Source organism: Morchella sextelata (genome assembly GCF_020137385.1).
Source record: "Morchella sextelata strain SCLS chromosome Unknown scls_6, whole genome shotgun sequence".
In the NCBI taxonomy this organism is placed as follows: Eukaryota; Fungi; Ascomycota; class Pezizomycetes; order Pezizales; family Morchellaceae; genus Morchella; species Morchella sextelata.
Window position 1 is genome coordinate 1,551,487 of NW_025408621.1, and position 13,514 is coordinate 1,565,000.

The 13,514-nt window shown below is 47.5% G+C and overlaps 3 protein-coding genes across 3 annotated transcripts; 1 reads left to right on the forward strand and 2 right to left on the reverse strand.

Annotated features, from left to right (window-relative positions):
- Window positions 1-5,094: 5,094 nt before the first annotated feature.
- Window positions 5,095-6,460, reverse strand: H6S33_011525 (uncharacterized protein; the record flags this gene model as incomplete). Its single annotated transcript, XM_044842896.1, has 9 exons — window positions 5,095-5,165; window positions 5,232-5,255; window positions 5,431-5,472; window positions 5,665-5,816; window positions 5,875-5,925; window positions 5,988-6,057; window positions 6,137-6,152; window positions 6,313-6,333; window positions 6,410-6,460. The coding sequence occupies 9 exons, from the start codon at window positions 6,458-6,460 to the stop codon at window positions 5,095-5,097; spliced, it is 498 nt and encodes a 165-aa protein (XP_044696293.1).
- Window positions 6,461-7,616: 1,156 nt separating this feature from the next.
- H6S33_011526 (uncharacterized protein) lies at window positions 7,617-9,048 on the forward strand (the record flags this gene model as incomplete). The annotated part of the gene is made up of 6 exons (XM_044842897.1): window positions 7,617-8,061; window positions 8,224-8,274; window positions 8,410-8,472; window positions 8,678-8,765; window positions 8,850-8,937; window positions 8,989-9,048. The coding sequence occupies 6 exons, from the start codon at window positions 7,617-7,619 to the stop codon at window positions 9,046-9,048; spliced, it is 795 nt and encodes a 264-aa protein (XP_044696294.1).
- An 815-nt stretch (window positions 9,049-9,863) lies between these two features.
- Window positions 9,864-11,389, reverse strand: H6S33_011527 (uncharacterized protein; the record flags this gene model as incomplete). The annotated part of the gene is made up of 2 exons (XM_044842898.1): window positions 9,864-10,529; window positions 10,598-11,389. The coding sequence occupies 2 exons, from the start codon at window positions 11,387-11,389 to the stop codon at window positions 9,864-9,866; spliced, it is 1,458 nt and encodes a 485-aa protein (XP_044696295.1).
- Between the last annotated feature and the right edge of the window lie 2,125 nt (window positions 11,390-13,514).

Sequence of the window (13,514 nt, forward strand, 5' to 3'; positions counted from 1 at the left end):
AAGCAAAATCGTACGATCCATGCTCTCTGATTCGCAGAGAAAATACACCTACGAATCGTGGGATGTCAAGACTTTCCTTTGCCTCTAGGTTCAGCGAATGGGCAGCTTCGTAGGGGCTAGAGCGGTTAATCGACGCCCAGTTTGGAATGACTGAAGCGCAATGATCACGCAAAATACCTAGACTTGATGCCCAATAAGGAACTGGACCGGAAAACAGACCTTATAAAAAGGAAACATCAGACAGATAGAAAAAAAGCAAAACGAGCACGTTAGATCCTACGCTCGAGCCAATGTTAGACCAGAGGTTTATCAAAACACCACGCTGGCTGATGATTACGCCACCGGAGTACCGGAGGGGTTCAGGGTGCCCAGATAGAACCTTATTTGGGACCAGAGATCTGGTGGGGCCCTGAGAATAGCCTGACTGTCACGTAACGCTTTTAGGGGGTTGGTGATAGTAGAGATGAGTGAGTCTTCTATTCTGCAGATATTTTGTGATGTAGGTAGGTAAGACTCTGGTCGTTATCATGTTGTTTCCCTTCCATTACCGGGGAAGCAATATTAGGATTGGGGTCTTTGTGTCTGGCTTGGTACTTCGGTCACCCACGTTGATTTTGATTTGTACCATCTATCACGCAACAACGTTAACATACATACACATACATGAGTTACATGGTATGTAGATTTTTTTCTACCTATTTCTCCACAGTTCGATTTAGAATAATTTTCTTCTTTCTTTTTCTTTCTTTTTTTTTCTTCCGTGGGGAAAGGCCGAAGTCAATTTTGTATCATGCACATACATACCTCACAAAAAGAAAGGCAGAAAGAATGAAAAAAAGTTAATTCTTTTTCAGGAAACATTGAAGTCTCGGAACGGAAAGTTCTTCTTACCTCTGCATAAGATCAGCATCGTATAGGAAGGCTACACACGGGGAGTTACTGAATGTACCGGAGCTTTATTCATCTCCTTCGAATCATTTCCAGTGGAGCTCTGTTCATAGGTGGGGCAATTATTCACAACAGGATGGTCCTGGTTCTTCTCAACGGGCGTGACTGGAGATTGCCGTGACGGTAGTTGCGCTTAGTGCGCGGTGTTGAAGATCTTCAGGCATGGAAGAAGATCTTGGAGAGAAAAGAAGTGTCTTTACCGAGCCGTGGAGATCATGTCTTTGGGTTCGGTTGTACCTTCTTTTGCACTGCAGATCTATTTTCCTCGAGTAAACTTTCCTTCTCGTAGTCAGAGCCAATTCTCTGTAAAAGAACCTTGCATGCTAGACTCCAATATTCGGGAGAATATTTGCGCACTTGGATGTGCGTTTCTTCGGGTTATTGCTTTGACTTGAGAACTTGTAAGCAGTATAGAGCTGGATGCCTAGGATATTGCCATTTAGGGATGCGTTCTGAGCGTCTTTATAACTATATATGTAGCCGGAGTATTGTTTGTAGCTGCCGTATTAAGAGTGACATAACGCAAGCCCTGTGGAGAACTAATACTACCCAGGTAGGTACATGTAGTGAGTGTTGTGCACGAGCAGGGCATCCGTCCTCGAGCAGCCCCGTGGACAGCAACACCAAGCAAGCACTGGTTAACATTCAAACAACGAAACCCGCATCATACTGTAGAGTTCAGAGGCTTACTTGGCAAAGCAATTCGTCCGGTAGCATCGTTCAAAATGGCTCACTCGCGGTAACAACTTTTTGTCTTTAGCCCACCCGGAGCTCCTACTGCATTGGATAAGCAAGTAAGTATGGCAGAGGCCATTAGCTGTGTAGGATGACATTCAGTAGTTAGCGAGGCAGGTGGGGGTTTTCTCTCCCCCGTATTCCTCCCACAACGTGTCATTCGTCATTCGTCGTCCGAGAAGCGTCACTCGCAGAACGTGTCCGTCTGAGTGTTCGCCGACACTCGCACACGGGAAAGGGTTAGGGTTCCTAGCCAGCCAGCCGCCGGGTCACCAACCAGCACTCGCCACCATTCACCACACCCCCTTACTTCAGTTCTGCTCGCCCCAATTATCACCGGAACCAGAAACATCTCCATGCATCTCAACCCCGCAAAGAAAGAAAAGAAAGAAAGAAAAGGCATCCCCGGAATGATGGCCGCTTTTCCCATCCCAACGTGTCGGTAGACTCACATGTATAGTCTACTCAACAAACCTTATCACCCCACAATACCCCAAACAAGAGGAGTGCATTGGAAGCTTAAGAATAGTAGTTCTGAAGCAAGGGAGCGACTGGAATGGTGGCGCTCCGGCTACATCTTCCGGAAGGTCTCGTGTGATGGAAAAGAAAAGGAAGCAGGAGCAGAAGCAGAAGCCATCTAGAAAACTCACACCGCATTGCGGCTTCTCCGCCCGAGACAGATGAGGGGTGGGAAACAAATGTTTCACAGATAACGGGCCCATTGAAACTTGTGCATCAATACACATGGGAAATTTTCAAAGCGGTTGTCTATGGGGGGGATGGGGTTTGATTCTGGGATGATGCACCGGTTGCGGGTTGCGGGGCGGAGAGTGGAGGTGGGAATAAGCAATACTCGGATCAGGTACCCGAGTTATGTGTAACTTGGAAACAAAACGAAATATTTTCTGTCGCTATGGGCCTATGGTTGTTACAAAACAACAAACAGTCCAAATCGAAAGTGGTTTCCAAAAGAAAGGAAAGCTTAGCGCAGGCAGGCAAGAAACCAGTAGGTATGTACATGTATGTATGTCCCGCCTGAAGCTGGCTATTATCACAATCATTGACATACGGCTACAGCATGTGCTCGACGTACTTGCAATTGTCAAATACCATAGTCGTAGTCTGACTGACCGACGGTATGCCTTCCGGTTCGGCACTTCCCGTGGTTGCTTCCAGATGATTCGGGGGAGGGTTATTCGCGGGGCATTATGGCGGGGCGAAATTTTCGGTATGGCTAAGAGGTATTATGACTGGTTGAAGAAATTTACAAAACCTGACCCTATCCCACAGATTATTGGTGAATCTCACCTTCCGGGTGCCGAAAAACAGGTTAAGTGTTTGTCCCGAGCCCGTTTATGCGCAATTAAATGCCTACCGGTACCGAAAAAAGCTACCAACCAGGATTCGGTGATGTTCTATTCTGTAATGCGTATGAGATAGTTACTCTATTCGGATACTGTAATTCGTGTGGGAACGGGTAGACGATCCTTCGCCTGCGGGCCCAATACCATGACTTCAAAGCTACCAATCATTGGCCCAACGGCTGTGACAGTTAAGGTCTCATCCTTTAACCAGTGCACAGTGCACAGTGCACCGTGTACCGGCGCGGGCGTGCCAATGCCCGTCCACCTCATGTGTAAGGCCTCCCTCCCTCCCCGCCGGCCGGTTGTGCAACCACATTAATTGCGTGCCCCATGATTCCTGCTCACCAGGAGAATTACTAAACGAGTTTTTCATTTTTTTTTTGCTTTTTTTGCCGTTTGATGATGTAGGATTACGGGGCTTGAGATAAAGACCTGAAGGTGGTCATCATGGATGGAGTATTTAAAGCTTCACCGATTGCCCCCCGAAAGCTAACTTTTAAAGTAGCCATCCAGCGATAACTAGAACAAGATTCCCTTTGAGAATAAAATTACTCTGATTCCTTTAGTCGATCCAAACCTTCACTTTCACTCAAACACTCAAAAATACACATTCACCAACCATCGCCCGCTACAATGTACAAGGCTAGAACCATGACAATTCGCTTTGACCTCACTCCGACTACTCCTTCAAGCCCACTCAAAGTTAGTAGTCATTGTCATTACCATCACAATCGGTCTAATACTCATAACTGTACTATATATAGAAACCCATGGCTCCGGGCCAGTACCAGTCGATACATCTACGCCCCAGCTACTGCTTCCTCCCGCTCACGGCAGACTGGAAGAAAACCACCGTGACATAATTCATACAGTAAGTACAGGCCGTCGACATGACTCAGAACCATTGCTGATATCAGTGTTCATCACTAGCTATAGCTATCTTTCAGGAGTGTTTTCCATATGTCAGGCACAGGGTTAAAATGCACGGGAATGTCTTCGCGGGGTGGGGGAAAATAGGAGTTACGGGTTTCTATATTGTGTTTGTTTTTTCCCTTGTTTTCTTCTTACATTCATTCATGGGTTTTTTTTTTCGCTTGCCAGTAGATTATGATTGTTTTTCCCGAAACTGTACTGTCTTTAATCTCCTATGTCTAGTATATAGTACCAAATGGGGCCTTCTTACCCGGGGGGTAATAAATGACATATTTGACTTTGCTTTTTACTATGCGCACGGCGGATTGAGGTTGTGAGTGGCCCCTTATCGGGGCATTTAGTTATGCTGTGATTTGCTTAAGCTTCAAGCCGATAGACGAACAGAATAGACCTACAAATGGAGGTGTGCTGACTGCTTCTCATTACATCAGCGAGTTATGTTGGCTTGTATGATTGTCTATAAGAAACGGTAATTGATTGATTAATCATATTCCGGTCATAAACCATAGCTTCGAAGATTCAGTTTTCGGTCTTACCACCTCCACTGTGCTACTACAAATTATGATAGCAGAAGTGACGCTTAGAATATGAGGAGATAAGGCCTGCGCGTGCATCTAACATTCACCAACAGGATATCGTCCATTGCAGTGATGTAATCATGGGTTATCACTCGATATATTTATTAGTTCCATGCTTTTATAAGGCGCGCCAGATCATTGCTGATTAAGTACATATACTTAGTAATAGGCCAAGCTCACTCTATTAAGTAAGCATTGAGAAATCTTACTTCTAATTCTATTGGATGTCTAAGAATATGGGTGAGAAGCAAAGGTTAACTTTGAGAGTGTAGTCTACTATCTGGCTCGATTAAGTGAAGCCTGGCTTTTAAGCTCTGGCTGACTTTTGTGGCCCTTTAAAAACAGATGATGGGGCCCAAGCTCCCAAAACAGGCGTATGAACTTGGCCCGAGCTGGTAGGTCAATGATCGGTATGACATGATATTCTTCCGATAAGTACCATACCGGTGAAAAAGGGGTTTGAGTACGAAGTATTCAAAGAGCCAGTAGCCTGGAGGCCCTCTAGTCCTCCTACAGCCATTATATCTCACTATATTCTAGCGAAAAGCGAAATCTCTAAGCTCGAGCCCGCTAGCACTGAACAAGCCGAATGCTCTAGGCGACTCTGCTTAAGGACCATACTACGAATCAGAGTCCTGGTATTATGTGTTACCAGAGTACCAAACTCACACACCTTTATATGTGGGTGTTTGAAACCCTTAAGAACCTGAGTGTTCACAGGCCAGATAAGCTTTTCTTTTTAAAACATAAGTCTGACATGGTTCAACTCGTGGATCACATTAACACGGCCCGGCCTCCGGCACTGTCAGTTCTGCGGGGTATAAGACTGTTTAACGTAGTACTGCGTGAATTAATATACGCAGTCGTGATACCACGCAACCCGCTGTTTGGGGACGAGTTTGATAGTTGATAGCCTAGATAGCTCAAATGAGTTGAGGAAATTATAAAGAGTTTGAAAACCGGGGCTTTTTTTTCTTATCTGTGAAGTTTCAGAATATCCAATGAGGCAGTGGTGTGTAATGGAATCATAGGCTATCACTCGGTGTGACATAAACCAAAAGAAAAAAGGATTTCTAGAGGGAATATAGGGTCTGCGGGGGGTTTACTCGGTTCTATTGCATCTTCGTGTAGATTATTATATCCCAGACCGCTGCAAAATACTATCGGATTCCGGGGCTCATTGAAAAAAATGGCATTTTTCAACATTTTCCTGTCATCCTCTTCCCCAATAAACTCTTTTCTATGGAAAGTCCAATCGCTACATGTAGGGGTAGTGGTGTCAGAACCATCTGGAGCGCGGTTCGGAGCAATTATACTTTTCTTTGTTACTCGTTGAGTCAGCGAAGAAACGACTGGTAATGCATTGCCTGATCGATAGGAGGGTTGATCATGAGGTGGGGTAAAATATTTCTCCTGTGGGGGCACAAGCCTCGGTTTCGTGAAGTGAGACAGGAGTAAAATTAAGTTGGTCACCACCGGAGTTGTAAATGTGCGCAATCCTACTTATGTCTCAGTTTCTGCGGGAATAGAGGAAATGATAAAGATTGGGGGGAACACGGGCCCGGGCGTGAGTCCTACTGGTACTAGTACGTATCTTGGCGCACAGATACTCACTCGGATAGAGAAAACCACTCGCTCACGGAACCTGAGGTAGCCTGATAGAGAACACTCTAAAATTTATAAATTGAGGGGTATATGGATTATAGGGATTTCAGCTTCTGTAGCTTCACGATTGTAACTCCGCTCTCACTCACTCGGGCTCGGTCGCTATCACCCTACGTGGTTTAGCCGCGCTCGGTTCAGTCTCCCACTCTGGCGGCTATAGTCTCATGCTGTGGTCTCTGAAGAAACCTTGCCAGGGCCAAGAGGAGAGGTGGCTTGGTTGATTTTTTGATAATCCATTGATTGTATGAGAGGTGGCTTGACCGCTGCGGAGATATCTCAACAGGTGGCTAGTTCTGATCAGAACTATACAGCTGCGTGAATTCGCCCTTCTCTTCCACTAACACCCCATCCAAGTTATATTTCCGTCTCTAGCTTGAGGTCAAGGCATTCCGTCTAAAATCCCTTAATCGAAACGGTGGTACGTTAGCGTTATACAGCACATCATAGAGTTAGTTGAGTATATTCACATGAGAACGTCTGCAACTATCGTGTGTCGGCTACTTACCGCGAGAATGAAACCGCCAGTTTCCGATGCGATAGCGGGTTGCAGTTTGAAATGTGGTTGGGAGTCTCTCTCGCGGCGGGTTTAAACACACATCCCCGAGCACGATACGTCGATTTCCGTCATGGGATAGCACTCGGGGGAGCACACGACAACCTCGATATTTATAGCATTACCGCACGTGCCCACGAAAAAGTGAACCATGTCACGCGGCCAGTCGCCCAGATTGACCTAGCGATGCACCCCGCGGGGCAGGGATAGCAGGGATTAACAAGGTGCATACCCCTAGCCGAGGTTTGGCGGCTTGGTTTCGTGGTTTGGGTGAACAGACACTAACTTTTACAGAACTCTGGAGATGGGCCCTTTATCGTTGCCCCTCCACGATAAGTGACTTTGGACATCGAGTTTTCAATACCGTAGACTCGAAACTCAAATATTCTGGGACGCGTGTAATGTTTCATCCAAACCTTGTGATCTTGACTGCAAGTCTTGGCCGGTTTAGTATTACTCGGCTCTTTACTCCCGAAAAGGAGGCTTCTCCAGGGTCCAAATGGGAATCTTGATCCCTTGAGGCTGGAGTGGAGTGTCTACATATGTGCATCGGGGTAACTGAGGGTTCACCGCCCAGTGCTAGATTACTTCTTTCTTTCTTTCTTTCTTTCTTTAGCCATCATACATACCACGTCCGAACTCTCTTTTAACCTTACCTCTTCCCTCCTTGCCATTCCCAGCACAGCATCAAGGTACATACAGACGGACGACCTTGAACACGACATACTGCAAATCCTTCTTATCAACAAAAGGAAACAAAGATCTAGATACAGGTTACACGCCGTGAATATAGCTCCTGTGCTTATCCATTTCATAAATACCACTATCGCGCTTCTGGCCATGGCAAATCAAGCCCAACATCAACGGTACATAGACACATCGTCGGCGTCATCGTCACTGTCAGCTTCACCTAATGGAGAGTTACCACTCCACCCAGATCATGGCACCTATGGCTCTACTCCGATCATCCAGCCAGTCATTTCCCGGACGCTATCAAACATCCCCACACCTGAAAACAACAGTTTAGATCCTCCAAGGCGCAGACCATCCCGACTAGATTCCGCGAGCGGACGTTTAAAGGAGTATCATGCAGCAGCAGCCGCAGATGAGAACACGGTACTTGCCGCCCGAGGCGACCCAAGGAACTATGCAGCGACTATAACGACAACCAATCGTGAGAGTATTCGAGAAGATGTCAGGAAAACGTCAGACGGCTGGCTCGGGAGGTTCGGTGCGATAGAACTGGAGAACAAGGGCAGTGTTGCGAGAGACCATCTGGCTTTAGGTGAGTAGTCGTCTGTCGTCGACTTTCCCTGTTTTGTGGTGATGATTTCATTCGCTGGGGAGGATTATTGTTTTTCCAGACCCACACTCATCTTTCCTTTTTCTTGTCCTGCTTTTCCCAGCGGCCGGCACGATCGCTAATCGCAACCCTGGTAACAAAAAGAGCGAACGTTTCTAGCGTGGCTGAGAACTTCCCTTGCATTTGCTTCGATCGGTATGTTATCTCGAATTCTTTTTTCCCCATCATGTCCCAAATGCGCGAACGGCTCGTGTCATCACCAATCATTGGCCATCACCAAAACAAAACTGGGGGAAAGCCTTGCTTACTTTTTTTGCTTTTCCCGTGCAGGCATAGCCATAACCCAGCTTTTCCGTCTCAACGCCGCTGTCGTCACGGACCCGAATCCATCTGGTAAGTTGCCATTGCATTGCGTTGCCTTGCTCCGTTTTAACATCCCATTCCTGGCCGTGGTCGTGGTGGTTGTCGTTGGTTCATGGACAATCACCCGTATGTGTTGTCAGCGTTGGCCCGGCCACACCCCCATATCCATCGTATCAAAAACTCTTCATATGTCCGTCCAGAGTAACTAACTCCTTTGACCTCCTATTAGATGCAGGCTACACACCGCTCCGTCACATGGGCAAGCCCCTCGGCGCCACCTTTATCGGCATTTCATTGCTTGTTCTGATGATTGGTGTTAACCGGTCCGTTTACCTACTACCCTCCCCACTTGCCCAATATCAGGGGGTAAGAGATCATGATCGCCACAGTGGACTGACTGTATGTAGGTACTATGAATCGCAGACTTGGCTTATGAGAGGGAAGTTTCCCGCCAGTCGGGGAAGCATATTTCTATTGACTCTGGTGGCTTGTTTGGTTTGTTTCACTCCTCCGCGGCGATTCTACTCAGGGGCTAACTTACCAAAGCTTATGATTACGACGCTGGTGATTGTGCTGGTTGTGCAGCCAAATGACTATGAATTGTAGGTAATGGTAACGTCTAATGGAGTGATGGAGTGATGGGTTGTTGGCTTCTTCTTATTTTTTACTTCGGTGTTTTGTTTTTCGGATTAGCATGGCCTGCATCTGGTGTTTTGACTTCTTGGCTCTTTACTACTTACTGCTGGTAGTTATTACTACGGCGCATGCTACATTGTAGCTAGTACATACGCGGGAGGAGGATGATGATATGTGTATTTCTAGCGGCTCTGATCCCCCACGGAATTTATTTTGTTTTCATTTTTTTGTAGAATATCCACTCTACTTGGCTGGGCTGTCTATAAGTTGTCGATGGAAATACTAAGGTGATTAGCTATCCTCATTACAGTCGCCGTTTTTTACACTTTCCCTAAGCCAACTTTCGGGGTGAATAGAATGTTATTCCCGACTACACATCTACAGTATCTAGTTATGGATAGAACCCACGGTAAATGGGCGAGCTCAGAGCTCTCCACTTTTACTGGTCCTAATCCAATTCTCCGCAACCCTCTTAGATGAACGATAGTAACGAACGTCATTATCACTGCCAGCAAGTAACAAACGAAGGGCCCGTTCGGCAACAGGCCAAAACGGAGTTTAAGAGGTAAAAGCATCATTTCAACGAGGCCGCTTTCACTATTTTAAACTCCGTTCCGCCCAGGTACCGAGCGGCCACTAACACGTCCGAACCCCAAAGCTACCACCAAGTAGGGAATCATTAGCTCCATAAACCAAGCTGCTGCTCAGGTAGTCATGATAGTCATTAGTTAGTGTCATAGTGATGTACAGTCCACACGCAAAAAGGCCTACTGCAAAAGTCCGCACTACCGTCGTAGGTCCGGGATAACGTCCTCTATATCGGCAATGTTGGCGCCGTCACCTTCACCTTCGTCTTCGATTTTGACCTTCCGTCTCTTACTCTGTACGGGGCTCATGCTCGCCCCTTTCTCCATCTTGATACCAGACTCCTCTTTTACGTCCTTCGCTGCACTTTCGTCTGCGCCGTCCTCTTCTTTGATCTCCTCTTCTACGCCCTCTTCATCCTTTACTTCAGCCTTCACAGCCTTGCCCCTCCGTGCCTTCGGCACCCCAACCCAGGCCCCTCGACACCATCCTGTTTCCGCGAGACTACACTCCCCGCACCTGCGTCCCCTAGGTAAACACACGCTCTGCCCAAAGCCAACAAGAAGATGATTGATCTCCCTCCACCTGTCTCTCGGTAGCCATGCCTCTAGTGCAATCCTTGTCTCCTCGGGCGTGTTGGTGCTCACCCATCCCCACATATTAGTGATCCGATGGACATGCACGTCCACACCAATGCCCTGCGTATCATCCCAGGCGGCCGACATACACAAGTGTGCCATTTTTGGCCCAACCCCAGGTAGAGAGCAGAGGTCTGCGATAGTATTGGGGATGTCACCGCTAAAGCGATCGCGTAGGAGGATCGCGGTGGATTTGAGGTATATTGTTTTGCGGTTGTGGAAGCCAACCTGGGCGCATGCTAGTTAGTTAGGGTAGTGGTGGGGGCCCGGGGGTTTGGGGGGGGGGGGGGGCAAACGATGTAAATGAGCTCGTCGAGGCGCTTTGGCTCTACGGCGAGGATGCTCTCTAAACAGAGACCTCCAGGGAGTCCCTCCCGAAGCTGTTTCATAGCAACGGCGTTGACAGTATCCTTCGTCTGACTGGAGAGCATGAGGGACACGAGGGTTTGGAATCTGCGAATCTTGGGGGTTGAGGCAGCGTCCGCGAGGCGCTCGCAGCCCATTGTGTCTACTGGGGCGGGGATGCGGGAGCGCATTTCGCGGATAGCAGCGTACATCGCTTGCCAGTTTGGTGGAGGGTTCGTGGAGGGTGTGCTGTTCTTTTTGGTTGTCCCATGCTTGCGTTTGTTGTTGGTGCTGGAGGGCTTGAGGTGTGCAGGTAAGTCGCCGAGTTCGGGGGAGGGCTCGGCCTTTATTGCTTCCTCTATCTTCACTCCTAGTTTTCCGCGCCGCCCCCTACTGTTTGCTGGTAATCGTGACTTCTGTACCGCTTCCGTGGCGGTACCGGGCTTCTGGAAGTACCGCGATGTTGTTTCATTCTCGCCATCGCTCAATTCGAACTCAGATGCAGTATCAGTAGAAGCCACAGAGCTCAACTCGGAGCTTAGCGCGTTGTCGTCATCGTCTTCACGTGATACTTCGACCTCTGGTTGTTGTCCCGGAGATTTCTTCCGTGCTATTAGGGGTGGTCGTGGTTGCGGTAGTGGCCGCTTCGTGGCATTATTATTACTATTATTTGTATTTGTATTGTTACTTGTATCAGCTACAAGTACTCTCTTCCCAGCAGTCGCAGCAGCACGAGTAGACATCGTGATCGAGGTTGGTTGGTGGGTTGGTTGGTGGGTGGGTGTTTATCCGGTTAAAGGTGACCTTACCCCCGGGATGTGATGTTGATGTTGATGATGCTGTTGTTGTGCGATATGCAGGGCAAGAAGGCGCGAGGTGTGTCAGTGATGCAATCGAACTCGTGGATTGGAAGTGTTTATTAATGCCCGCAACTGAGTTTGGTTGGACAGAACAATCATTCCCCAGCTTTTGATTTTTGTTGAGTTGGTCGATTCGAGTTGTATGTAGTCGCGCGGTACTCTATGTGCAGGAACTTTTCTCTGCGTTCTTTTCCACTGTCGTCATCTTATCAACAGCCTCTTGTGATAACCACTAGAACTTCGTGCTTTAGTAATCAGCAGCGCGGCGGCGGAGCAGTGGCGCAACAGGGATCAACAACTCGCGTGCCTGTCTTGTCGTCTGTCAGAAGGATTTTCAGCATCGATCAGGAACCACACGCACAACCGAGGAGTGGCAATAATGCAGCAGGTCTAGACTTCAGACCGAAAATTTTCAGTCGGAAACAGCGGTAGTGCCACTCCTGCGGCGGTGCATGTGCAGGTACTCTAGAGTAGAAGCCCGCTTAATTGCTAATAACGGTCCGATCGCATGGCTATCATCATCCCTCCAGGTAAGTACGGGTACTTTGGAGGCCCATGCTGTTCTGCGTGGAGTGGAGCGAGTAAGACGATAACCACATAGGTACATGTAGATAGGTGTTCTCTGTACAGTATCGGTAAAAGATTGTAGAGCATGTATGTAGCATACCTAGAGATCGAGCCTACCTGCCATTTGATCTGATCACGATAACTTCAAGGGTTCAATCACCAACCGCCTAAGTACATAAAGTACCATGAGGTGCAACATCCATCATCACTGAAACCCCACCTACCCGCATGCGGGAAAAAAAAAACATCAAGCCCTTAGGTGGGGGAAGAGGAGGGGAAGGGAGCAGGATGTCGCATGACGATGCGGTTGAAATGGTTAATCGAACTGCTCGAGATGCTGCAGAAGAAGAAGGGGAGAAAGAAACTCCGAAACACCAAATATATATGCTTAGTGGATGATTATATGAAGTAGAGGATAACATTTACTTACCAGGGGCTCTGTGTATCATATCCTTGAACCTCCTCGTCGGAGATACTGGAGACACTGTAACTTCAACTTCAACTTAAGGACCATTAATATCATTCAGGTTAATAGGTACGATATCGACTCGACTCGACAACAAAATCAGACTGGACTCGACAGACAGGTACAAAGACCTTACCTACCTTACCGGCCAACCTGCCTGCAGATATGCTAGGATGCAGGCCAGACCGGCAGAGTATGTAGATAGAATGGTCAGATACTTTATACACACACACATATACACACACCTGTAGTAATCCAGGAACAGCATCACATCACATCACATCAGCCAACGTCACTGGTGAACAGTTAAGGGCATTTATCTATTGTTTGTCGTCTGCATGCAACCTCCTACTCTACAAACGAGACAACCGCGACGCTGGCGCCGGTTCGGGAATGCACATCTAGAAAGGGATGGATGCAGGTTAATAATATGGTGGGTTAGAAGCACACGTCGAAACGCTTGCTAGCAGGTCGAAATCCACGAGTTGATTATATCGTCCGTGTATGTCAACTTGCGGCATGTCCTTGCCGAGGATGTAGAGCACAAGTAGGTACATGGAGTTAATTAAGCTATTGGGGTTGCACTCGAAATGGCGGAAACCCTCTGTTTCTTATCTTTCTCTACACAAGCAGCACATGCACTGTGCTTTGTTTATACTCACTGCACCTGTTGCACTGATGCACCTTCTACACAAATATGACGGAGGATAGACTGTTTGGAAATTCCTTGCTTGCTTGCTATCGAGACTTCTATTATTCCCTCAATCCGCAACACAACAAAAAGGAGACAGGGCCCAAAATGTAAAAAAAAAAGAACATCGCTAAATTCGAAAAGTGAGAAACGGAGGAACTGAAACTAAAACCCAACCCCGTCCCCCGTAACCGAAGAAATCTGGACAAAGAAAATCTCATAATTTACAGAAAGAGTATAAAACCCCCGAGGCGCCGGATATCTTCCTTGAAATCCTGCTCGCA